This window comes from Meleagris gallopavo, chromosome 2, assembly GCF_000146605.3.
Source record: "Meleagris gallopavo isolate NT-WF06-2002-E0010 breed Aviagen turkey brand Nicholas breeding stock chromosome 2, Turkey_5.1, whole genome shotgun sequence".
Lineage (NCBI taxonomy): Eukaryota > Metazoa > Chordata > Aves > Galliformes > Phasianidae > Meleagris > Meleagris gallopavo.
This window is the reverse complement of record NC_015012.2, coordinates 78,010,008-78,035,500: the sequence shown is the minus strand read 5'-3', so window position 1 is coordinate 78,035,500 and position 25,493 is coordinate 78,010,008. Positions and strand designations below refer to the sequence as shown.

General features: G+C 38.2%; 1 protein-coding gene across 1 annotated transcript in view; it reads left to right on the top strand.

Moving 5' to 3' along the window:
• Positions 1-12,078, top strand: part of BCKDHB (branched chain keto acid dehydrogenase E1 subunit beta) — a 106,711-nt gene extending 94,633 nt beyond the window's left edge. The window contains exons 10-11 of the mRNA XM_010707698.1: positions 8,379-8,531; positions 11,751-12,078. Coding sequence (XP_010706000.1) covers positions 8,379-8,519 — 141 coding nt within the window. The 3' untranslated portion in view covers positions 8,520-8,531; positions 11,751-12,078. The remainder of the gene's footprint in view (positions 1-8,378; positions 8,532-11,750) is intronic.
• The last annotated feature ends 13,415 nt before the right edge of the window (positions 12,079-25,493 follow it).

The following is a 25,493-nucleotide window of genomic DNA, read 5'->3' as shown; positions in this document are numbered from 1 at the left end:
TTTTTCTCTATAAAGAATAAAATATATGTATATAAAGTAAAAATCACCTCACTATTGAGAGGTTTCTCTCTCTATATGTACTAGTCAGTTAGAGCCATTATATGAGAGGATATTTAATATATGAGTTTAAACTTTGCTCAAGAATACTTCTGTCTGTGGGTTTGAGTCGTCAAGCAGGTTCCTATAAATTAAATTAAATACACCAGTAAAATGACAGTTTGTTTTAAGAAATATGCTATAAAATTCCTTATACAGCTGTTTTGAGTAATCTAATACTCCCCCCCTGCTCCAAGTTCGTTTTACAGAGATGGTATGTTAGAAAATGCTGTAGGAAAACACTAGAACCCACTTCTTCATGGATGGAAGAGATCATTTCCTTTACTTGCCTCTCCGTGGCTCACTGGTTTGCAATACAGAAGTGTACAATGATGGGTAATCAGAATGACAGCAATGCTTAAATTATGCTGTCACAAAAATGAAAATGCTTTGATATAGAATGTCTTAAATTATTTAATACAAACAGATGAAATTACATTTCCTTAGAATTTAATTAGTGCGTTGAGTGAAGTACTTCTGTTTTACTGTTTTACTGGGCTGAATGTGTAGATTGACAAGGCTGTTTTTTGCAAGAATGTCTGAGCTGTCTAAACAGCTGTAAAAACAGAAATACCACTCACTAGTTGTTAAAACTCTAAGAAGTAAATCCTTTCAGTCACTTCTGTCACATTGAGCTTAGCTAAGAGATGATTTTTCAAAATATTTAAATAAGTGATTACAATGGTAGGTGATAGATGGTGATTCAGAAGTACAAAATGGGATTATATTGATAGAGTATTACAAGCTTTATGATTAAAAGGTGTTTGTTATAATTAGAAGTCAGATGATCCTTACTTAAAAATATTAAATATTAACTGAGTTGCTTGTTGATGAAGAGAAACAACTTGTGATCTGTAAACATTTTTATGTTCAAATAATTTAATGTAGATACTTTAGCTCCATTGATTTCACTTGGATTTTTCTCCAGTATTAACACGTATGACAGTTTGCAGGATCATTGACTGAACAGATGAGTTAGTAATGTCAACTAGTTAAATAAAGCCATTATCTTCTGATACCCTTGAGCCTAGAAAACCATTATAACTGTGGGTCTAAGGACAAGCTTAGAAAGTATTCGGCCCCACTGCAAAATGTTCACATTTACTACTAGTTTTAAGAATCTGAATAGTAAACTTGAAATTTATTATAGAAAATACAATTTGTGGTAACCATGCTATAAGGTTGTTTGTTACTCTATAGAATAAGTAGCATGTGTAATTTGTAGGAAAGACTGTAGATTGTTTCAGATAGGGTAAAACAATATAGAAAGGAAAAAACTGTATTTCTAGAGCTTGTAGAGAAAAGGCAGGAAGTGATCATTTGGTGGATTACAGTTAAATATAGACACCCTTACTTGCCAAAAGGCATTAGTAGGGTTCATTTGAGACAAGAGCATATTCTAGCAATCTTCAAGTCCTGTTACATCCTCCTGAGCTTTTCTGTTGTGTGCTGTGTATTTTGTAGAGTCATGTCTGTTGCTGCATCTCATAAATAAAATTAAAATAAAATTGCTTAGCAATAAAGCTATGAATTTTCAATGAAAAACTTCAATTCTGTCAATTTGTCATTCTGAGTTGAATGTATTTAAATTCTGATCTTGGAGTCTATCACAGTCGATATAAATTGTGTAAAATTTTAATGGAAAATCTTTTTGGATAAAGCATGATAGGATGGAGAGGAGTTAAAATTACTTTTCAGTTCTTGTCTCCACTTATGGGAAGGATAAATTGATACAAGCAGATTTGTTCTTGTTTTGTTTTTAAATGCCTTAGAGTTGTGATGCTGATTTTTGTTTTGTACTATGAGGACCACTAAGTCACTGACTGAGTCTCTGGTTGGAACAGCTTCCAGTTACTGCTGTTGTCATGAACATTTCCTGGAGTGTGTTTTAAATTTGACCAATAGAACTTTAACAACCCAACGCAAGACTGGTATAGTTTGTTAGGATTATTGCTGTGCATTTGTGAAGCCAGCTGAAATTCAGCTTGAAGGCAGTCTTCAAACCATTGTGTGTGCAAGAGAACCTACCTGCATCAGATGTTTCTTCCATAACTGATGTTGCAGCTAATGAAGGTCAAAAAAGTGATATGATAAACAAGAAATAAAATATTCTTGAGTCCATGTGAAAGTCCTCCATATGTAACAGGGCTATGTGATGGAAATAAATAAAGGTAAAGAAATGTGTCACTGGTGACTCCTGTCATCCATAAACTATTGAAGCTAGAGAAATTAGTTTACATTTTCTCGATGAAATTGCAGAACTTGAAAAACTCACAGTTAATATTTCATGAGCAGCATTGTTTTCTTACTGGAAGGATTCTGTGATTTCAGTACATGAGCTACAAAAGGCGTGACTCTACAAAAATAATGCATATGGATTTCTAAAGTTGAAATTCAGCCCATAATAAGGAGTATGTCCTGAATTTCTGATCAATTCCTGTTCCTGGATATTTACAGCTCCCAAATGTACAAGTGACAATGAATACAACATTGTACATCATTTGTTTTACTTGGCTAATTATGCACATTCTTTTCTGTGAAATGGAAGTAATGAGCTTAGCAGAGTAAATTGGTTATTTTTTAATATAAAGAAATTGCAAATGGTCTGGAAAAATATGCAACAGAAACATTTTTCAGGGACATAAAGAAAAAAAAAAACATCTTTTCAATGTCATTAGTTTCATCAGCTAATAATGTGCCAGAAACAAAGCATGGAAACATGTATCTGCAGTGTATCAAGGATAACAGAAAATTAATGTATTGGAATCTCTAGACAGTGGCTTTCCAGAAAATATTCGTTTAATATTTCAATCTCTTTTTTTTAACTTATAGAACTTAGCATTGACTTGCAAGATAGCTGTTGACATGTAGTCACCCAATATTTGCTATAAGAGACCTAATATCATTTTATCGGATTGCAGTTATGTCTGTAGCACCAGCAGTTTGCATCCTGCTGGAGTGGAGCAGTTCTGCAAATACTTTATTTACTACATGCATATGTTTTTATTCTCACATTTAATATGTCAGGGTTACCTCCACACGTATTAACCTCATTTTACTTTTTGTTCAAATTCCTTCAGCATTTATTGGGAAGTGATACCTTTTCTTAATGTTTGTGTGTTATGTATATAAAAGAAATATATGTTACTAGTAACCACTTCCCTGTCTCTTGTGTCCCATTCCCTTCTCCTGCTTTGGACTGTATGTATTGCACACATATAATTTGATGGAGACAATATTTAAAATGGACATGCTCTGTCCCTTTCTTTTCTGGTAGAGTTCTGAATATAAATAAGTCTTTTACAAAACTTCTTTTCTATTTTTTTATTTTCTTTTTTTCCAAGTTTGAGATAAATATGATAATTCTGTATCTCTTAGGTGATTTAAAACAGACTGGATTAAGCAAGATTGTTACAATGCTTCATTATGGTGTACATGTCTGGATTCTAAACGTTCTGAAATCAGTAAATATTCACTGTAAATAGATCCACTCTCATTGAAAATAGCTGGAGTAAATTCTTATGTTAGTATGATGATGATGGCTGTAAGGGATGAGAATTAAGTGGAATTAAGCTTGTGCATTTCATATTATAATGCTTTGTCTTTTGTGAAGTAACATTGGGCTTCATCTATAAATATTGTTTTATGTGATTCAGTCCTCTAAAGACAATATTTGCCATTAATTGCTTTATTGCTTTTTTATGGTAACAGGCCAATAAATTATACAAAACAAATCCCCCTCCCTCGAGGACTTATTTATTTCTAATTGCCAATCTGTTTTCCAATTAAGATGTTTTCTATTTGGAAATCCAAAAATAAATAATTTTAGCAGTGAACTGTTTATCTGTATTTTTCAATATATTAATTATGTAAATTCAAAGAGCTGGTAACAAATAAAAACAAACATTGCAAGCTGTACTGTGTTATAAAAGAATTATTGCAACGTGTTCTCGTAAAAAGCAGAAAGCTCTGTGGTGGAATTAAATATAAAAAGTATAACCTCAGTGCTCTTTGAGGAAAAAACTATCACTATTAAAGCTATCAGGAAGAGTTCTATAGCGTTATTTTAAGTCGAGTCAGGCTAAACTAGTAGGAAAAAAAAAAAGCTTCCTCTAAAAATTGAAACAAAAACATAACTTCAAAATATCCCTTGGATGTATCGCACTTACGCAGCTCGTGGAAGTGACTGTTCAAAAGGATGTAACATATATTTTGTCAAAGCAAATTCTGTTTAAAATTTGCAGCATGCAGTGCTTGCAGCTGTCGATCACTGGTGCTACAATGGAGACATATAACAACTGGCACTGCTTGGCGTTTCTCTTCTTGAAAGTAAACTGTGCAAATTAGGGAATTTTTAGAATCAGAAACCAAAGAAAGGCTTCATCCGTACTTGGAGTTTGTATCCAGAAATCCTCCTTTTATGGAACAGATATTTTATTGACTACCTCTTTTGAAAACCTCTATATTTTGTTATATATAAATATATATTAAAAGGAGCTCACCATGCTTATTATTTATCTGGAATAGGATTCATTTCATTCTTACAGTAGTAGGTAATATGCAGTTGAAAATTTGCAAGGGGAAATAATAGCTAATGTAAATGTAACATTCCTTTACAACATGATACAGAATAAGTTTTCTTAACTGTTTGAACCCACATTTTAGTTCAGGGCAATGGCATATCTGAAATAAAAATAACAGAAAAGAAAGTGAATCTCTAAGGTAATAAGTGTTTCCTCTGAAGCATTCTTTGAATGTATATATTCTGAATTTTGCCGTCTTGTCATCTATACATATGTGTATTTCTTATAGTACAGTCTATAGATATGATGCCAAATTCAGAATTCTAGTTGACAGAAATTTCACAACTGGATTAAACCTTTGCAAGCAGTCACTGAGTTCTTGGGTGTAAATTCTGCAATTATTGTCTGCAGAAAGGTAGTTCTTTGTGAAGTTTTCCTACAGTTTGTCTTACGTAATGGGCCTTAAATTTATTTGTTATCTTTTTTCTATCACAGCAGCTAAACTCCAAGAGAAATATTGAAAATCCATCCGATCATGTTGAAGTTGACTTTTGATTTGTCACAACATCTAAATTCTGTGAAAAAAGAGTTCACTGTTGTCATATAACAGCTCTGTAGTCATGTGATATTGTTTAAGCTCTCCATCTCTTTTGGGTATCCGTAGTGTTGCTAAATAAGAGTAGCATGAGAGAGGAACATAGAATGTTGCAGAAATAACTGATTTTTTAGCAGAAGTTTTTTCAGCTTCAGGAATAGTCTACAGAGAATAAAAAAGGTTTCCTAAGCAGTGTCAATGATCAGAGAAAAATGAACTAAAAAGACCAAAGTAGGATATATAATTATAAGTATTATTTCCAAATCATCTGTCTTACTTAGTTACACACTGAATAATGTCGTTTACTGTTACTTATAGGAGTGTTTGCATATGGAAGTTTGTTTGCTTTATGTGAAGGATGATGCAGATTCCCTTTTACAGAAGGAAGAACTGGAGCAATGAACTCTAAAGTGTTTTCTTACTGGCCAGACGCCTAAAAGTTCTTTCTCTAAACTGTTCCAGATTGCTGCATTTTTCTATAAGATGCAGAAGGATGAGTAATGCTTTCTTTCAATAATGTCCAAAATGAGTTTTTGTTTTTTCATCTCTCTTGTACCATTCCATATGTCTATAAATACCCGCTGTTCCAAGTTCTACATGTTTTCAATGCTTTTGCACTGATTTAGCAACACTCTAAAGTCAAACCTGAGAGCCTGGTTCTCTGATGAGAGTAAAGCACACACTTCAGGATATTATTGAATAACAGTGTGAAGCTAAAATTAACTTGGGTGAGGTTTTTCACATGAGCAAGAATACGATACTTTAAGGAAATAGTGGGTCTGTACCCAGTAAGACAGACTACGTTTTAAATAGAATCCTGCAACATCTGGCAAATCCTTGTTTTCAGCATTTATTCTAAAAATCAAGGCACAAGATTCTTCTGCGGTGTCACATGTGATACATTTGTGACTGATTGTTCTGAATTTCAGAAATTGGAACTGTACTCCTGAGTTGTTTTGAACTCTTCCTAAATTCATGTTAAGCATCAAAGGTCAAAAGAAAAGAATGTTTCTAACTAAAAAGACTTTATGGAATATAGCCATGTATGTTACCAGAGGCATTGAGTGAAATTCAGGGAAATGAAGGTAATTGGCAATTACCTGAGGTCAGAATTTTACTTCTGCAGTTCAGGAGCTGGAAGAAGAGCAATGATTTCCTTCTGTCTGATCTCTTTAAAATTAAGACAATCTGGATGTATTACACTAATAACCATTATGTTTCCTTCTGAGCATTTTTCTTTAACAGAAAGTTATTTTTTGCTTCATTTGAATTTTGGAATCTAATATATACAAAACAAGTGTGATTTTTTCATAGCTATTTTCAACATTGAACTTTAAGGCATGTAGCACTGAATCAGAAAACACGTACCTATTTTGCTTCAAAACCATTTAATTTTTTAAGATTTTTCCCAACTCCTTTCCCTGGATGACATGAGATTTTGAAGTAGTCTCTCTTAAATAAGCAGAGATTTACTGAAGGCTTTCAGTTTGCATTCCTCTGTGGTACAAGAACACTGTGAGCAGTATTAGCTGTTATATGTGCAAATGGTATGGAGTAAATCCACTAAATTTATAATTGTGCTCTTCTATCAGTCTTTTAAATACTACACTATAATTGTGCTTTTAGGCTTGTACAGTAGATGTCTTCTAATTTGTCCTTAAAAAGCTGGATGAGATATATTTAATATTCTCAGTTATATTTCCCTACAATGTGGTTGCACAGGTGCAGAAAATCTGGCACAAAAATCTATGCAGCAGATGTTGCAGCATCCTGTTCTTGATCAGGTGAACAGTTGTTTCTCATACAGTCTAGCTTTTAGCAGCAGCTGTGAACGAAAATCAATTTAAGTTAGGCTATTTGATGGGCCAGTCACTTGTTTTTCAAGCTTAAGAGGGGAGATGGTTTAGGAATTTGCCTAAAGACTATAAATTCTTTGAATTAGCATATAGGACTTGCTGGCTCTATTATTTTTCAGAGTTTAATGCCACTGATTAAGCACATCATCTTGTTTGCTTGCATTGAAGAGTTGTGACTTCTTTTAGTGTGACCAGATACTTAGCATATGACAAGTGTAACTGTAATTCTCACAGCCACCTGAATGTTTTATTTCCTTCAAAGAAATATGCCACTTCAAATGCACAGAAATGGTAGCTGGAGAAAAACTGTTGTATTCGTGGTGTGTTACAAGTACTTTCTATGCTGCCATATATCATGATGTATATAAAGCACAATATGTTAAGAGTTTGGCCGCCATGAATTGCAAGGCAACATTCATTGAAAATAGAGATGTCTTTAGTTTCTTCATTTGTGTGCTCTGGAAAGCAAAGAGATATGCTAAGGTTTGGTGGATAATGATATAATAACTAACAGCAACATTAGTTTGATGTGACAAACTACATTCTCTTGTTGTCAGTGGTCTATGCCTTCGCTCTTGTACTTGAGACTAGCAATATTCAAACCCTATTATATATTCAGTTATTAAATATTGTAAAAGTTTATATGTATTCCCACGGGTTATTTTCAGATTAACGCGGTGCAGTATTTTGTGCCCTGGTTGGTTGAGTAAAGAAACTCTGTTATTGCCAAATCTGATCTCAGAATAGAACAAAAGTTGTGTTTATTTGTTTAAAACATGGGTTTTGGTCATGGGGTTGGAGATGTGGAAATGCATTCAAGTTCAAATTCGTAATTTCCACAAGTGCTTAGCATTTCTCAGGCAGAGTCTTAATTGTAGAAAGGTACAAAGAAATTTAAATGTGATGTTTGTTGTCCAAGAAATAATATGCACTGTTAGATTACACAGATTTTCTATATGTTTAAAAGTAGTACAGGAAAGAAACTCTTACTATTTTGTTCCTAAAATATTTGGTTTTTGGCAGCATTTGTCTGGATGTATAGCAGATGTAGTATGTATAACCTGAGTACAACTTAATGCAGCACACATGTAGCAAATGAAAATAACATTAATAGAAGTTGTTATTTTAATATGGACCTTGGGGCAAAAGGAAGCAATGTTCTGGTCTGGACAACTTATGCTGTGATATAAATAGAAGGTTTCAGTTTCCAGGACTGTCAGTCTGGCAAAGTTCATTTGACCTCAATTTGTGATGCAAGACTCCTGCAAATAATGGCCTCACTAACATTTATTCTGTTCCTGTTAATAGGAGGAATGCTTTTTGAATTTAGAGGCTCCTATTTCAAGAGTCTGTGGCTATGACACTCCTTTCCCTCACATCTTTGAGCCTTTCTATATCCCAGACAAATGGAAATGCTATGATGCCCTTCGAAAAATGATTAACTACTGAGCAGTAACACAGGTGAGAAATACTGTTCTACAATGGTTGTTTGCTTGTAAACTGTTTTAACGGGGCGATTGCAAGGTTTGAGGATAAAATAACACTCCTTCATTTATTTTTTCTTTCACAGGAATTGCTTGTAATGGTTTTGGGCCTTTAGTCTGAAAAGTGTCTGAATATTTTTTAGTAGCGCCATTGAAGTCAGTGTTTGAAATTAATTGCCTTCCTTAATCAGAAAATTAAATTTCTTGTATCTTGTCAAGTAAGATCAGATATATTTTCACCTATATTTAAAGACTATTATTTCACAGGAAAATCATGTTGTTAAATTGCATTTTTCATTATTTGGGGTGGACTTGTAATCCTGTGAAGTAGTAAATCCTGATTTACACTGAATACAGGCACTGCATGACAAGTGTGCACAGAGCACTGAAAGTGTAGGAAGCATTGGTAGTGTTCTACAATTCTATCCAAATATGGCTATAAGGCTTATACTTAATATTTGTTCTAAAACAACCATTCTTCTGTATAACTTGCATGTAAAGTGATCGCGGAGAGATTTCTATTTGCAGAGCCTTCAGGCATCCTACCCTATGAAGTAGTCTATTTTTATCACATCTCTATTGTCTTTGTCTTTGATTTCATTTTAATACCATACCAAGCAGGATTTGGCTGTGCATTGGCCAACCACGACTTCAGAAATTATTGGGTGTTCGTACTGTAGAACTCTTGGTATTTAATAATCAAAGTTTAATCATCCACTGTGTTCTGATCTTTCTTTAGTTAAGTAAATCGATAGCTTTTGAGATTGAATCTCAGTAAGAAAAAAACGTGCAGATGACACCATAACTGGCCGGTTTTCTTTTAGAACAAAGAGATCCACTAATAGGTAAAGGAATTTGTCGCTAAAGGCCGTGGGTCTCAGGTAGGCCCTATATTAGGAGCGCCCTCTTGTGTCCGTTTTACTCAAAAGTTAACCTGTGAATTAGATTTAGGACCAGGGGAGAAAGTTGTCAGTACCTTAATGTTAATGTTTGCATACATACTTTCTTCCAGGATGACTTTTTGCATTTCACCACCTTTGTTTCCCACGGTAGCTGAAAATTGAATTTCTGTATGCAAAATGGGAAATCTACCACTGAGGCAGCATCTTCAAAAAATAATGTTGTTCCCCATACAATCTGTCTCCAAAATCACCCATTATTGATAACCTGTAGCATTTCTTAGGAGAATGTTGTAAACTCTTTTGTAGAATATGCTGTCTTTTTCACAGCAGTTATTCTTGCCTTTTATCTGATTTTAACATATTCAACTTGTGTTGACAGTGCCTCACATGCACGTAGTTGCTTATCTTGAGGTTGACATTACATATTGTTTTCTTGCTCAAAGATAAAGTTTGAGAATGCATACTGTATAGCTTCCAGTGACAGAGGCAAGAGGAAAATCTGTATCTTTCAGCAGTTTCTTAGTTATTAAAATTTATAGCTAGGTTAGGTATAAGACAAATAGCTTTGAGATAGGCATCTAGATTCCAGACAACTCTTTGTGGCTGGGAAAAACGATAAAGAGAGAAGAGGCAGTGAGATTAAGATGGTTGTACGGTTCCTGGGTAGTGGTGTCCAGCCATTCATTTGGGAAAGTAAAAAGAAAAGAAGAAAGAGAAGAAGAAACAGAGGAAAGCAGACAACAAACTGTATAAAACACATTCTTGAACACAGATATATTAAGGGGAGCTGTAGAAAATTGCCAGGTGATTTTCTTTTACCTCTGCAGCTTTATCTACCATGTTTGTGTGTTCTGGTTTATTTTTAAATGTATTCTATAGCTGTTAACAGATGACCTGCCTAAGAGTTTGTGTGCTTATGTAAGGTGATGATATTTCTATTACAAATTTAGCCTCTAAAATTATCAAGTTATCACACTGTTAACTTCATTATGGAACTTTTTTCATTGTTGCTTTGTTGTATTAAAAAGTTTAAGCATGGTTCTTAAAGGTTTAAAGATGTTAGGAATGAAGGAAGGTGATTTGCATTTGTTTTTCTTCTCGAGCGTGTGTTTGAAGTGTTGTCAGCACCAAATGTGTTTTGCTCAGAACCAGTGTTACAGCTGGGAGAGGCTTGCAAGTGGCAGCAATACTTGTCCTTTCTCAGCCACTAACTTGTGCTGGGAAACAGCAGGAGACCTATGAGGTAGATAGTTTAGTAACTGATCTCTGCAGATAGTTATTATTACCCGTGTTATTAGGCAGTACCTCATAAACATTAACTTGAGGCACAGAAAAATTATCACTCTTCTCCCCATTTGTTGAATAAAATGAAGAGACTGGGCAATATATACATATTTAACGCAGAATCCCAAATGTTGTAGGCTAGGCAGCCTGCCTCTCGTACTACAATGTCTGTAACCCAGAGGATAAACATCCTCCAGAAGCTTGAATAGATCACAGCATTACTGATTGATAATGTTTGGATGCCAAAATAATGCTGGATGACAAAAAAAAAACAACAAACAACAACATGGAAATGGCCAGTAAATCATGTCTTATTCATCAATTCAAATAAAAGATAACACAAGTCTACTAGTGCTACAAGTTAACATGGCTTTTTGCTAGATTGTACCTAAGTATCTTAATCTTGCATTCAAACCTTCCTGAGAATCCGTGTAATCTGTAGTAAAGGTATTGACTGCAGTTTTTTACAGCACCTCTCATCAATGTAATAACAGATTAATAGAATATCTAGTAGAGCTCTAACAAAAAAACAACACATGATTCCCTGCTTAACATTCACATACCATAGTGGGATGGAAGATACTTTATTGCATAAATGGCAGGCATTACTATTGCCTTCTCACTAGACATCAGCACTTAATTACAGCATTTCTAATTTTTGCTCTCTTCTTGGACAGCATTAAAAATGTAATGAAAATTTTAAAACATTAAGTAAATACATTGTTTGAGTTTAGACACCTTTATGTTCTGATGGTGTTTAACATCACGTTGCATAATTAGGCAACTTGAAGCAAAGCATCTCAATTCACTTATCTTTATCTTCCTTTTCACCAATGGTTAGAAGTGGATTTAATCCAAATGTATATCTGATAGAGAACTTTTTTAATATATTGCAGAGAGCATTATAAATTTAAAAAGGAAGATTACCATGAAGAATGATAGGTGTTTAAATTGTGGATATTACTTTCTGCCTTAAGATATATAATTTATTTTGTTATCTTCTTCTGCAGAGATGAGAGGAAAAACAGGAAAATACAGAAGTCTTCAAAACTGTTGGCACTTACTGAAAATGATTTTGGAATTCACATAGCAGACTGTTTTCTCTGAACTCAACTATCCTTAGTATTTATCTGTTATTCAGGAAGTTCAAATCCTGATTAATTATGAAATTGGTGATGGACAGGTGATTGCTATAATAAGTAGTGTCAGGTGTATTTAAAGATATTCCAGATGCTTTATGAATGTTACCTATTGCAGTGGTTCACAAGGTCACATCTCTAAAATTAATTGTGTAAATATTAGAAGCAGGATTTTATTCAATAAAACATATTATACAGATGTGGTCTCTTGGTTTTGTTATTGTTTTGGGAAATCCCAAAAAAGCTATTGGAATTTTGACTGTATTTTCAACAAAATAAACCTTGGACAGCTGGTTCCTTTGGTGTGACTAAGATCCCCTTTAACCTGTTTGGTGAGCTGTTTTTCAGCTGACTGTAGTTCATGTGTAAAATGGTCCTAGATACCAATTTTCCTTCCTACAAAGGAAATGAGAACTCCATTTTTTTTCGAGGAGGGAGGAGAGATTTTGATGCATCATTGTTGTAGTTGAGAAGCTCCATTGGTTCACCCCAGTGCAATATCTGTCTTTGATATTTTTCTTCTAGAAGTGGAATGTGTTTGCATGTGAGGGATTTTTTAAAAAACGTGCTGATACTCTGCAAGATTCATGCTGGTGGTGGGAGAGAAGACACTGCATGTAACATTTTCTGTCGGCGAGGGCATAGAAATGCAGAATTACCAAAAATAGTATACAATAAAATTAAACCGGAATGCTTTTCTCCTACTAATATAAACAGCACTGAATGTCACAAAGTACAAAAAGAATTCCAGCCTTCCAGGATGAGAGCTTCTGAGATCAGTGGAGGTTTGCCAGGTTTTTGATAGTATCCTTTTTTTTCTGTATGACATGCTAAGGACAGAACAAAGATGCTTGCTATGAAAGTTGTCCTCTCTTGTCCTGCATTCCAGGACTGCTGAAAAGGCAGCAGATCTAGCACAGTAGTTTCACAGCCTGTTAGTGAATTCCTTTGGTAACAGCTTTTCTCACTTTTCTACCATCTAAGCTGTGAATTCAGCAGTTCCTAGTCAATTCTCTCTGTGCAAATGAATCTATGTATAATAAAATGTTGCTTCTTAATTTTGGAGCGAAGGAGTAGAGGAGTGAGAAGGTGGGAAGAAGTTTGCCAGTAGCCAAATAACATCTCTTCTCTAATTAAGGGAGTTCCTCTGGGGAGAAAGAGGAATATCTTTTGTATTTGTTCAGGGCAATCCCCAGGATGATGGTTGAAACACATCAAAGATGAAGCTCAAGAGAGTAACTTCACTCTGAATATCAATGGATATTCTCTCCCCTTGCCTGTCCATCATCCATTCTGATTATCCGGGGGATTGGAGCAGATCCACTGAAATACAGGAGAAACTTGGCTTTTGGACCAGCACTCTCAGGAGTGTTACTATACTTGTGCCCACATCTCAAAGCAGTTTCACGGGGCTACCAGGCAACTTTCATCACACTCCCCCAAACCTCAGGAGCAATCCTTGTTGTCTACTTTGTTGTTTCTAAGATGAGCTGGTGCTTGCTTTCCAGTAGAACTCAATTCAAAGACCCAGGTTCGAAAGATATTTACCAATGGAAGGTGCTTAATTATAACGCTTCAGGTCCTGCTGCCATGTTGTCTAAGATTCTGCATTCATAGTTTGTTGCCCACATTATCTTACAGGAGGGAAAGGAGGAGGAAGACATTTTGTCATAACACAACTGAAAAGTAATCGGTTAATTAATATTTCTGATCAAAATTACATTGTCAGTCAAGTCTTCTCTAAATGTCTTCTGCCTGTAAGTCTTCTGTAAATGCTGTGCATAGAATTTGTTAATTGTTTTAAATACAATGGGTGCATTATGTATTTCATATTTTGTCCCATGTGACGATAACTGTTTCATTTTTATGAAGAAAAATGAATTTTAAAATTTCTCTTTGTAGAAAATGAATAGATATTTTATTGTCTTTTTAAAATGTGCTGTTACTGTATTTTAAGACATATAAAATAGATACAGTACTGCCAATTAAAATGTGCTGTCTTTAATAGCCTTAATACTATATGCCTTGTATTTGTATTTTTTGTCGCTACAAGCATTTTCTAATTGCAGAGTTTAAAATTAACTTACATGTATGGAAATGCAGAAACAATGTATTTCTCAATAAACGTGTAGAAAATATTTTCTCAGTGCTGAATACTACACTGTTTGAAGAGTATTTTTTGTATTCTGAGCGAATTGTGATGCGTCATTTTTTAATCATATAAAAATTGTTCCTGTTTCCACCACTTTTGATAACAGACTTTTTTTCCAGGCAAAGACGGTTCGTATTCGAAGGTACTGTGCTGTTCCCACAAACCTGCCTAGATGGCAGTGTGCACTCACAGGTGCTGCTGTTGAAAGAGTGTTGTGGAAAAATAATTTATGGCTCTAATTGGAAAGGAAGGTGTATGCTGATACATACAAATAACTGTCTCATTAAATTCCTTGCTATTATAAACCAAAGACGATTCGTGGTTGCTGGTTTTTTTCTTTTTCTTTGCTGCTAAAGTTTCTTAATTAGATTAATCATATCATGCAAAAGATATGAGATGGAATACTGTCCAATTTACCCTGGAATACCCTACTGGTAGTTTCGCTACTACTGTCTCCTTCTAAAGAAAAATCTTGTTGCTGCTCCTTTCTCTTCGTACAGAAACTTAGAAATCTATCAAGTCCTGCTCATTCAATATTAATTGCTGGAAATAAATAATTACTGTACGTAGTTCAGTGCTGGGTCCTGAGATAGAAGACTAAAATTCAAGAAAGACATACAGAGCCTTCGTGGGACCAGAGATTTACTAACTACAAAGACATGTATGCTTGTTTCCATTCATGCAGCTAAGACTGCAGTGCCATAAAAACTTCGCAGTAATAAGCATTGCACCAAGTAATAAGAAAATGATTTTAATCACTTGAAGTGTTCTCCTTGGTGTAACTATGTGTTTTTAGAAGAGGATTACATGGTAGCATATTTTCACCATGGTAGCCAGGAGTCTTGGCGCAATGACTTTCCACTCTTATGGTCTGATAATCAATTCTGTGCTCATAAATCTGTTCAGACTGCTATCTTGCTTCCGTGGCTGAAAAACAGTGTTCACAGTGCTTGGGTATATTGCTGAACCTCTGTTCTAGCAACATAACTTCGGAGGCAGCAACTGAAAGGCATCCATTCAGCAAGCTGGCAGAGATTGTTATCATAGCAACTCATGGGGTTCAGTGAGCATTTTATGTTCGTAACAGAATAAGCTGACACAATCTGCAAGTCCTGCCAGATTTCAGTGTACCCGAAATAAGGATGCAGTTCTTTTGTAGCTCTTCTGCTGCCTAGCAGCTTCACAAGGTGCGTGTTTGTTAGATACAGGAGACATACATCTGACTGCAGTATAAACAAGAATTTTAGAACTTAATTAATTTGCTTATGTTTTGCATTAAGTACCATTTGAAACACCCTGGGGAATCCTGCAGGGTCTCTAACCACCACTTCCATAGGTGATATCTGCCAACCCCATGTGTATCTTGGGTCTTTAGGGCATCTCAGATGGCACTAGGTGCTTCTGTTCAGGCATATAAATGGAGCCCTTTGTTTTCTGGGGCTTGGATAGCTGATACCTGACTATTTTTCTGTGAGCTTACTTAAAGTGCTAGTGCTGAGATTAGCGTATACCTGAATTTTCAAAATAAATTGCTGTAATCCTCAGTAAGTACATAAGATGGGGTGCAGGACATGTGCATGTGAAAGAAAGGGTAGTTATCTGGGTGATGGGCTGACACTGTGCTTGGGAGTTGGTTCCTTTAGGAGAATAATTTAGAGCAAAATTTCAATCCTATAAATGTCCCCTGGCTGCAGCTCTTAAAGTTTCTGCTGAATCTCTGAAGACAGCATGTGGGCAGGATCCGGTTCAAGTTCAGCAAAGCCATGAGGAACAGTGGTGAGTTAATGGGATATGTGGAAGGTGCAGTCCCACTGCTTCCTGCAGGAGCTTGTGCGTGGGATTCAGCTTAGGATTAAGCCACCTATATTTAAGTGCTAAACTATATATGTGTTTGGCTGAGCAGAGCTGTTGAGCTTGCTAGTGAGAGTTTTTAGGGTAATCTGACTCATTCTGTAAGCTGAACTGATTGTATTGACCGCCTCACGTTGTTCATGCAAAGTGCCAAATGAGAAGCTGTAATGTATCCTGTCTGGCCTCCACTTGAAGTCTGGAGGGGTTCTAATCTCCCATAGGTCCTCAGTCACACCTTCTAGCTCAAGTCTTGCATCCCAGTCACTCCCACCATCTCTGCATGATGAGATCTAATTCTCCAGTGGCTGCAATAGGATCATAGCCTAGAAGTGAACGGTGGAGTTTAGATGTTTAACTTCAGCTGAAACTGTCCATTCCATGCTCTTGGCATAAGGGCAAGAGAGCAGGTAGATGCTGGGTACAAGAGGCTGGGAGAAGATGGTCTGTCCATCAGCCTTCTGGTACTGGCTCCACTGGTATATAATGTGCTAGTTGTCCCCACTCCTGTACCAGGGGACTAAATGATCTCATTAGCCACACTGATTAATTTGGTCATCACATTTCAATATATTTCATATATTGATATTACAAGTGCAAAAAACAGTGAGTCTTTTCCAGCTTTGGGTTTATGTTATTTGCTTTGAAATGTTTGTAAGTTCTTTTGTTGCCTTTTTTAACCTAATTTTTGTCTCTTTTGGAGAAAAAAAAAGCCAAAACAATCATAGTGCATTATGGGCAGAAACTTGAATCTGTTCTTGCTCACGTAGGTCAGTGGATAAGTATTCCACAACTGACAGTAACGTGCCATCAGTATTTGAAAAGGATTCCCTGTTGATTCCTGTGTCTAGTTAATTAGTTTTATATGATAATTAAATGATTCCCATTTACTCTCTCTCCATTTGCTTGCAGCTGAGTACTTGCTTAAAGTAGAAATTGTCTGAATTTGTTATGCCTGTGGTTGCAATGCTTTTACAGTGTTTGCAAGCTCTGTAGTGTGTGAGCTGCTGCTAGCTCCAGTTTTGTGCATCCCAAGCAGATTTTAGCTAAGTGACCTGGGCTGCAGATGGACAGTTTCTTTCCAATCATTTCACCACAGCCCTTACCAGCACCTGGATGATGAAGCGGTGCAGATGAGCATGGCTGTTACACTCCAGGCAGAACTTTTGGGTTAACTCTGCTGTGCTTATCCCAGTAGAGAGTCTGGTGCTGGTGGAGGAGCACAGCCGGGGGTGCTGGGATCTTCCTTCGGCTCTTGGGAGGAGCTAGTAGAGATAACACTGCTGCTTCTACCCATGCACCTGTGTGTCAGCAAGAACCTCCACTGCACAAAAGCAGTTTGGCTTGCCAGGCATAAACCAAATGAGTGGTAAAACCATTGCCCTCTTCCCTTCATGCATAGGACCTTACTGACATATGACTGATAGAAGATAACGTCAGCCTGTGAAGTGACACTAGAACCCTTAAAAACCCTTTTGCTTCACCCTGGATCAGGTAAGGAGCACTCACACAAACAGTTCCTCTGTCTGAGCTGGGCAGTGAAACTGCATGGGTGATGTAGGGATGGCAACCTTCTGTGGTGATAGAGGCACTGTGCACAATGACAGTGCAGGCAGCGGCCTAACAGTGCCTTCATCCAGCAGCTGAGTCAGAGCAGCCTGATACATGGCAGGCAGGAAATAAGCTGTGACGGAGACAGATGGAGGAGCCAGCTCATCTCTGCAAGCTTGGAGACGGGGCCTGGCTGGCCTTGAACAACATATCCAGGTGGTAGGTCTCAATGGCAGGTGAGATGCAATTGCACAGAGGAAGCATAAGGGAAGGATTGCTGCTCAGTGGCAACCTGGGACTTGGCAGGCACTGAATGACTCAACACCTGCACACATTTACAGTGCGGTACTGCAGTTTTCTGTGTGCTTAGATAGCTCAACTTACTCAAACTCTCTATTTGCTAACCCAGGGCATTGTAACAGAGGGTCAGCTTAAATATGGTTTTTGCTTGTTTGTTTGTTTGGTTGGTTTTGGCTGGCTTGTGCAGAAGATGTGGGGAAGGTACCTCCAGCAGAATCCATGGATGCAAGCTAGCACTGTAGGTTTTCCTTGCCTGGTGCAGAACAGTGTCTCAAGTCAAGGCAGGACACTTGAAAGGTATGTGTCACATATTAGTGTGGTTTGGCTCAGTTTTTTTATCCCATAAAAAACACCAAGCTTGTGTCTGCTGTGATGTTAAAGCGCTAATGTCTACAGGCATGACGTCAGGGATGCCCAAACATGCCTCTCCAATGAGTAGTGAGGCAGTGGAAGAACAAAACACAACCTTGTTCAAGTGCACTTTGAATGGCTTTATGCATTTCTTGTAACCCTTCAGCACTGCACTTTGTTTACATGATTTGGGCAGGAGAGTGTGAGCAGGCTGCCATTCAGGTGTTAATACCTGCAGAGTAAAAAGGAATGAGGATTAAAGCTAGAATAATCATAACTGTTATTCCCTTTTAGTGATCTTTTCTTGTTCCCCTAAACATCTCTTCAGCTAGGTTTTTCCCTCCCTTTTTTTCTTACAACCTAGCTACTTCATCTACTACAACATTTTAATGTGATTAGTGATTTCTATCTCATTTTCTTGTATTAAAACCACTATTTTGGTTGTCGAGCCGTTCCTCATTTGGTGTTTGCTTCACTTAAGGTAGCTGCAGCATCGGCTAGTGAATGTTGAAACGTCAGAGACTTGAAGAGCAGAGATGATCTGCAGCCATTACTTCCTTTGACTGTCTTAATCCTTTCCTTGCTGGCTTTGTTCCTTGCCACAACCAACCAATGCTCTCTGTAGCATGGGGGAAACCTTGCTTCTCCATGGAAGGACTGCTGGTCTCAGCCCCAGCCCCATAGAACCAAACAATTCATTGCATCATTGCAAGACCTGCCTATGCTCAGCCTGCTGTTTTGGAGAAGGGGGTGCTCAAGCTGTTGGTATGGTTAAAATAATCTCAGTGAAGCATAGCTGTAAAAGCAAACTGGAATTTACATGTGTGTGTGTATCTGTCTATCTGTACATACTCATTGAACAGAGTGAGGCTGCTCTTGAATCAATCTGGCTCCCGAGACTGAAGTTCAAAGTCCTTTCCCAAATGAATTTGATTATTTGTATTTTTAAAGACAAACAGTCCTTGGGTTTTAGTTATTTCCTTCCTCTGTGTTTGTAATGTCTGTCTGTATCTGTAGATGAATCCTTATGATCATTCAACAAGGTATGAAAAATTGAGCCATTTCCTAAGCAGGTTCTTTGGATTTATCTGGTTATTTTTCAACCAGTGGGAACTGATATAAATTAAATTGTTCTCTTATTGCTTCTTTATGGGGCTCTTCAGTTCCTTCACTAACTGGTACTATGCTGAGCAGCCTGTTAGCCAAGCCTCTGTGCAGTCCCTTGTGGCGAGGTGAGTAGTGGGGTGGGGATGGCCTTGAAACATTGCCAGGGAGAATGGAAACCATAAAAACCTTACAAATCTAAGAGATAAAGTGATGAGTGTTGTTCTGTGCAGGATACACTTACAGACCATCAGTGCTTCCAGCCCTATAACTGTGCCCACACAGATGGCGGCTGGGCTAGTGCAGGCCTTGCCACTCTGCCACGCGTCTCTTCAGCTGGGGCAGATGGCTGAGGGAGCCCAGTTTGCAAATGCTCCTGTGCTTCTGCCTGGGAATAAGTGCTCAAGGACAGGACCTTCAATAACAAGCTGTGGCAGGCTCGATCTGCACTCAATCCCTGTGAGCTCACCCCATTGCGCTAGGAAAACTTCAGGTTTTTCTTTGCTCATTGGATATTTTTCTACAGCTGTCATGTGAGTGGGCACTCTTTGGCCTCACCACCTGCTGTGTCCTCTGCCTGCAGCCTTTTCCATCATGGTGGAACACTGAGGTGTCCCTTGCCCCGAGGTGTAGGCTCCTGACCTGTTTGTTTGCCAGCCCCACCAAGAAGGAGCGAGCTGACAGCCATGAGGCCGCTCCCAAGGGAGTCTACCACAATGGCATTTGGTAGGGCTGGCTGGGACTCTGCACTCCTGATCAGAGATGTGCTGGACTCTGTGCTTGATCAGAGATGAAGATCTGTGGTATAAGCCCCATCTGCCTGGGGTGTATTTTAGGCCTTTGGCATGTTGACTGCTGATGGCACGTGAGCGTAATATATATATATATATATATGCTTATGCTTTGGAGTACAGCGTGCTACAGGTACCTGAGTATCGTGGACAAAAATAAATGGAACAAAATATTGCTCATACATGTTTAGAAGACTGTATATAGTCAGGCTCTCTAGCTGTGTCTCATTATCTGAAACGAGGTGTTAAGAAACATCTCAGTCGAGATTCAAGAAAGTGACAAAATGTGGTGAAGGCTATAAATCATAAACTACAAAGTAAGCCCACATCTTGCAATAAAAGCTGCTTTATTCAGGCAAGGAAGTGCACTTAGGAGTAACTTTAAATAGCAGGCATCATAAAAACTCTCTCAAATTCTATATAATTTGATATAATTAAATGTAGGTATTTCATCCGACTACAATTTACTGCCTTGCCCCTTGTGCCTACAATGCTGATATTCATCGTAGATTTCAGCTATTTATTTCAGTGAACACTAACCAACCCTTGCAGAGCTCAGATTATAATTATGCTGTTCCCAAATGTCAGTCACGATCACTGCAGTTGCCTATTTGCTCACAGTCAGAGCCAGCCATGGACAGAGAGGCACTCAACAGCGTACTAGATGCAAGGACACACAGGTAGATCTCTGAGCAAGCTGAAACCCACCCACTGTCTTTGTTTTCCTTCTGGACTTGAGTTGGCTGGAATGCTCAGTTTCCCATCTTGTTTTGTTCCTCCTGTCCCTGACCACAGCCCTGATGTTAACCTGGGAAGAGCTACCAAAGTAGAGCAAGCTGCCCCCAAATCATCATGCCTGTGGGTTGTCAGATGGTGGGCTGCTCAGGACCACTGAGGGCTGTAACTGAGGCAGTATCAACTCATCAAAAGAACTGTTTGCATGTAGGGACCCTCAGCAGCTATTGCTAAGCTCCTCACTGAGCTGCTGAAAGCAACCAACAGCACTGCTCTGCTTTGGAGCTACAAAAAAAAGGCAGTCATCTGGCCAAGACTGTGGCTTAAGGTTAATTGCTGTACCTGTGCAGTGCTGCTGGTGTGCTGGAAATGTTGCAGAATGTGTAATGGTGTTGCTGAGATCCTTGCCTATGCCCAAAGAGAATAGTCTGTCACTGGGCGAGTACAGGTAGACCTGAGTGTGGCTGAGGATCTTCCTTCTCAGTAGGGTGGGTTCGATCACCTTAAGAACTACCTCATCATTCATGTTTCTACTTCAGGCTTGAAATAGTATAATCTGTACATTGCATACTGGTACATATCTGTGTTACACATGCTCAGACTGGTATTTACTACCAGACCTACTATTCTATAGTTGGGATGTAGTCTACACATATTACCAGTGTTCAGCTTAATGTTGCTTCTCCTTTCCTTTCTTATCTCATCGTTGTTAGAAGGAAAAGGGTGAACAAGAGGCTTTTCCAGTGATTTATGTTGAGAACATCTGAAAATGTGGCCAGCAATGTACTAAACTAATTCTTTGATGTCAACTCAACACCAAAGTTGTTTTAAGTTCTGATAAATCAGCCTTCACCTCCAAGTCTTTTCATTTCTATTTTTTGCTTTTTTCTTTCTTTGAAAATATGTGAAAAAAAAAAAAAATACACTCAGGAGAAAAGTGCCAAGTTTCTGTTGGTGTGCTAAATGCTGGAAATTCAACCAGATAAATGAAGAGAGAAGAGAGAGGTTTTACTTTCACTATTCTTAAAGTTACTGCATGGAAGAGTGCTGCCACATATAATAGAGCAAGAGATTTATTCCCAGAAGATAATTGTGCCAGTTTTGTTGCTGTGAACGTGTACACCACAAAGGAAGACAGTGCAATATTCAGTGTTAATAAGGGATGAAAGTGTAGTTGAAGTCAAATTTACAACACAACAGAAGTCAACATCTGTCAAATAATCACTGATAGCTTAAATGTCTTTTTTCAAAGGCTAAATTAAATGTCAGCCAAGTCACGGGCTTGGATTGGGGCTCTGTACTCATAAGATGAACGTGAAAAATGTTCATTTTGGTACATTTTAGTTTGTTTGCTGGGATCCATTTTTAGCTCCGGAGGCTTAAGGCAGGACTCATAGCAATGGTATCTAAAAATACTTTCATGTGGATGTAAGATTTCCAAATTGACAGAATTTCTTTAACAGAAAAATCTGTCTAAACAAAGCTTGATTTACTTTTTTCTCACTGCTGTCTCTCAGACTTGGCTGCCTCAGATTGCAGCATAGGTACAGCTAAAGGCAATGAAAAATATGCAAAAAAAAAAATGCAATGGGTGTTAGCTGGCATGCTCAGTCATTTTCTCAACAGCAATGTCTGGGCTTTTGGGGAGAGACTGTCATATCCATACATTTCTATTTTTACCACCTCAGCAAACATGTTATTATAACTGAATTCAGCAAGGCCAGCTGAGAGGGCTGTAGTCCCTGTGAACATTTATGGGCATGCCCAGTGTGAAAATCGGAGCTGACTCCTTGTTTTCCATGTTCTCAATGGGAAGCTGTGGCCAGTGCCAGGGCTCAGACTTACGTTGTGTCTTCAGGGCTTTGCAGAGAAATAACTGTTATCAAGTCCCTTTCAGGTTTCATGATTTGCAGAAGTTAACAGGTCAGTGGTTTCACAGTTACTGGGATTAAAGTCCTGAGAGCTCTACTGAAGTTCCCAAATAATAAAAAGAATTGAAAAAGTAAGAAGGTTTCCCATTGTATGTAACATGCCAAAAGATACAGGAAATCTATGGAAAGAAAGATAGATTTTTCACTGTGACAGATCCCTTAAGATTAATAGATTTGCTGAAAAGCCCTTTTGCAAGCAGTGTTCATGCCAAGCATTTCCTCCTGAAGCTCACAAAATACCTGAAAGTATTAAAAACCCCACGTTCTGTACCTGTACAGCTTCCAGTTATAATAAAGTCAGTCATGTGGTGGATAAGATCAAACTGATCTTTTGTAGCATTTGGGGATTGTTTACATAGTTGAAGTTTTCTAATTCAGGTCCCTGTGCCAGGAACTTGTAGCAACCTTTCCATGCTGAAATTTTTTGAAGCATTATTTTTTATTCTGCTCTCCCACAGTCCTGCTTTACAGTTTAATACAAAGTGAGAAAGGCATTTAGGCATTACCTAAATGAAAGGTAAAACTGAAGCACTAGGTGTGATCCTCACCACAAATGTTTGCTGAGGCAAGCTGTCCTATACGAAGCATAGCAGCTTTTGCTCTTGAGACCTCCTTTGGGCAAAATTACATGAAAACATGGTGCAAGTTACCAAGAAAACAATTATTAGGCCCAGAGGGATGACTTCTGCAGTGGAGAACACTGCATCTTGTCCAGGCTAGGGGCAACATACACTAACTGAAGCAGTAGTAATAAATGGGAATGCACACACTTAATTCCAGCAAGATCTCAAGCCTTCAGGAAGAGCTGCTTCAGCCTTCAGGGACAGCAGATGCTGTCAGGGAGATGGGAGATCATGTAGGGAGAAAACACATGTTTTCTCCAGAAAATGCACCAGGGAGCCAAGGCCCATTTATTAGCCATACTGCCTCAGAAGTGGTCTTTTCACAGTGTTGGCAACATGGAAAAGAGCCTGAGTAAGGTGGCAGCACCTTGGTAAATGGCAAAAGAAGTAGAGAAGCAAAACAGCATCTCTACACAGACAATGAAGGTAAAGCCCCATCCACAAACCTACAGGTATGTTAAAAGCAATGACACAAATAGGGTTAGGATGATGCACTCTGCATTTTGGCACTTGCACTGGGGGTGGTGTGGGTGTTGCCTGGCATGCAGGCAAAGGTGCCAAGCAGTGTCTGAGATGGGAAGGAGATCTGTGTATGTCTTGTTTGCTTTTTGTGGAGAGAACAGCAGCTGCAACAAGAAGCAGAAAAGGTCAATAATGCTGAGGAATTTCATTTCCTTGGTGATCCTGTATTGGTATGGCAACAACACACATGTCAGAGAGAAAGCCAAGGAGGGAAGGCAGTGAAACCCCTTCAGTGGGTATCGAGGTGAAGCAGAGAGATAACAACATAATGCTTGCTGGTGGTAAAGAGTTAAAACTTCAGTTTGTCTTCTAATGTTGATAGAGCATAAGAGCTGAGGGAACATGCTAGATTATGGGTCTGGAAATGTAAGAGAGTACTGGACAAGAGCCAGTAAGCTAAGGTAGAAAATCTGGTCAGGTCACACTCACACTGAGCTGGAAAGCAGGCAAAGTCCTACAGCCAACACAAGTTCAGAAAATGCTTGGGAATGGGAAAACGTTTGGCCATGGATAGCAAAGAGCATTGTGTCAATACAGCATTAACAATGACCTAAAAGAGCTGAAGATCAGCTGTGGAGAGGTAGATGAAAGGGCCAGAGGTTGCGGTTTTAGAGAAATCATCTGTTGGGTTTATGTGTCATAGAGACTAAAACCAGAAAGGAACCAGAACTGTGCAGTTGCAGTTATGTCCTGCTGGGTCAGGATGAACCACTAATTTAATGTGCATGTGCTGTGTTGCTGATTCTCTCCATTTCTGAATTAAATAATAGACCTCTTTACACCCAGAAAAATGAGTAATGCTTAGAAGCTTAACTCATATCACTTGCATTGCTTCTTTTGCGAATCTAGTTGCCAGTGATTGTAAGCATACATGGGAACCTTGGCTGTTCTCTGGCTTTCATTTAATCCATTTACTGCACTTCTGATGAACTGGAACATTGCAAACCAGGTTGCTTTTGCTGGATCCCACTGCATTTCAGGTCCAGTTATTTCCCTTCCCTTTGAAACCACTGTGCATTCTAAGTCCTTCATGCTGTGGAGCAGAGCTTTCTGTCCCCATGCAACAGCTGGAGTAGTGATAGCTGTCACACGTTCATGGCCAGATGTGTATGCGTGGCTGCGCGTGTGTCTGTGATAGAATGGGATGCAGCGAGTTATGAACTGTGTTTTTTATGATGTGCTGGTGCTTGCTTGGAGTCTGGATGAGGATAAGCCTGTTATATCACATTCCTGAGAGTTTGTGGAAAGATTTCTAAGGACCTTTTATAGGGTGTTACTGAAGGCCATAATAATTTAAGCGTGTGACACCGAGGGTTTCTCAGTCACTAGCAGCCTTCTGGTGCCTGGCAGATGGGGACGCCAACAGAACTGATGGTTCTGGTATTTTCCATCACTTCTGGTGCTCATTCACTTGAGGAGGAGGTCTCTGATGTACTAACGCTTTCCCCCCATTTTTTGTACATAACAGCATATGTGATCGTCATTTCTTCTAACAACAGTAAGACCATGCTACACAGAGAAAGACCTGTAGGAGAAGAAACAGTAGTGGTCATCTATCTGAGCTCCATTTCTACTGCTCTAGTTGACAAATTCAGAACTCCACTCATCATAAAGAGCAGAAGATCTTGGCAAAACTTGTGTTTCTTAAAGGAAGATGTTAGGTCTCAGGACACCGTCTTGGTTTTTATCCTGAGTAAAACTTTCAG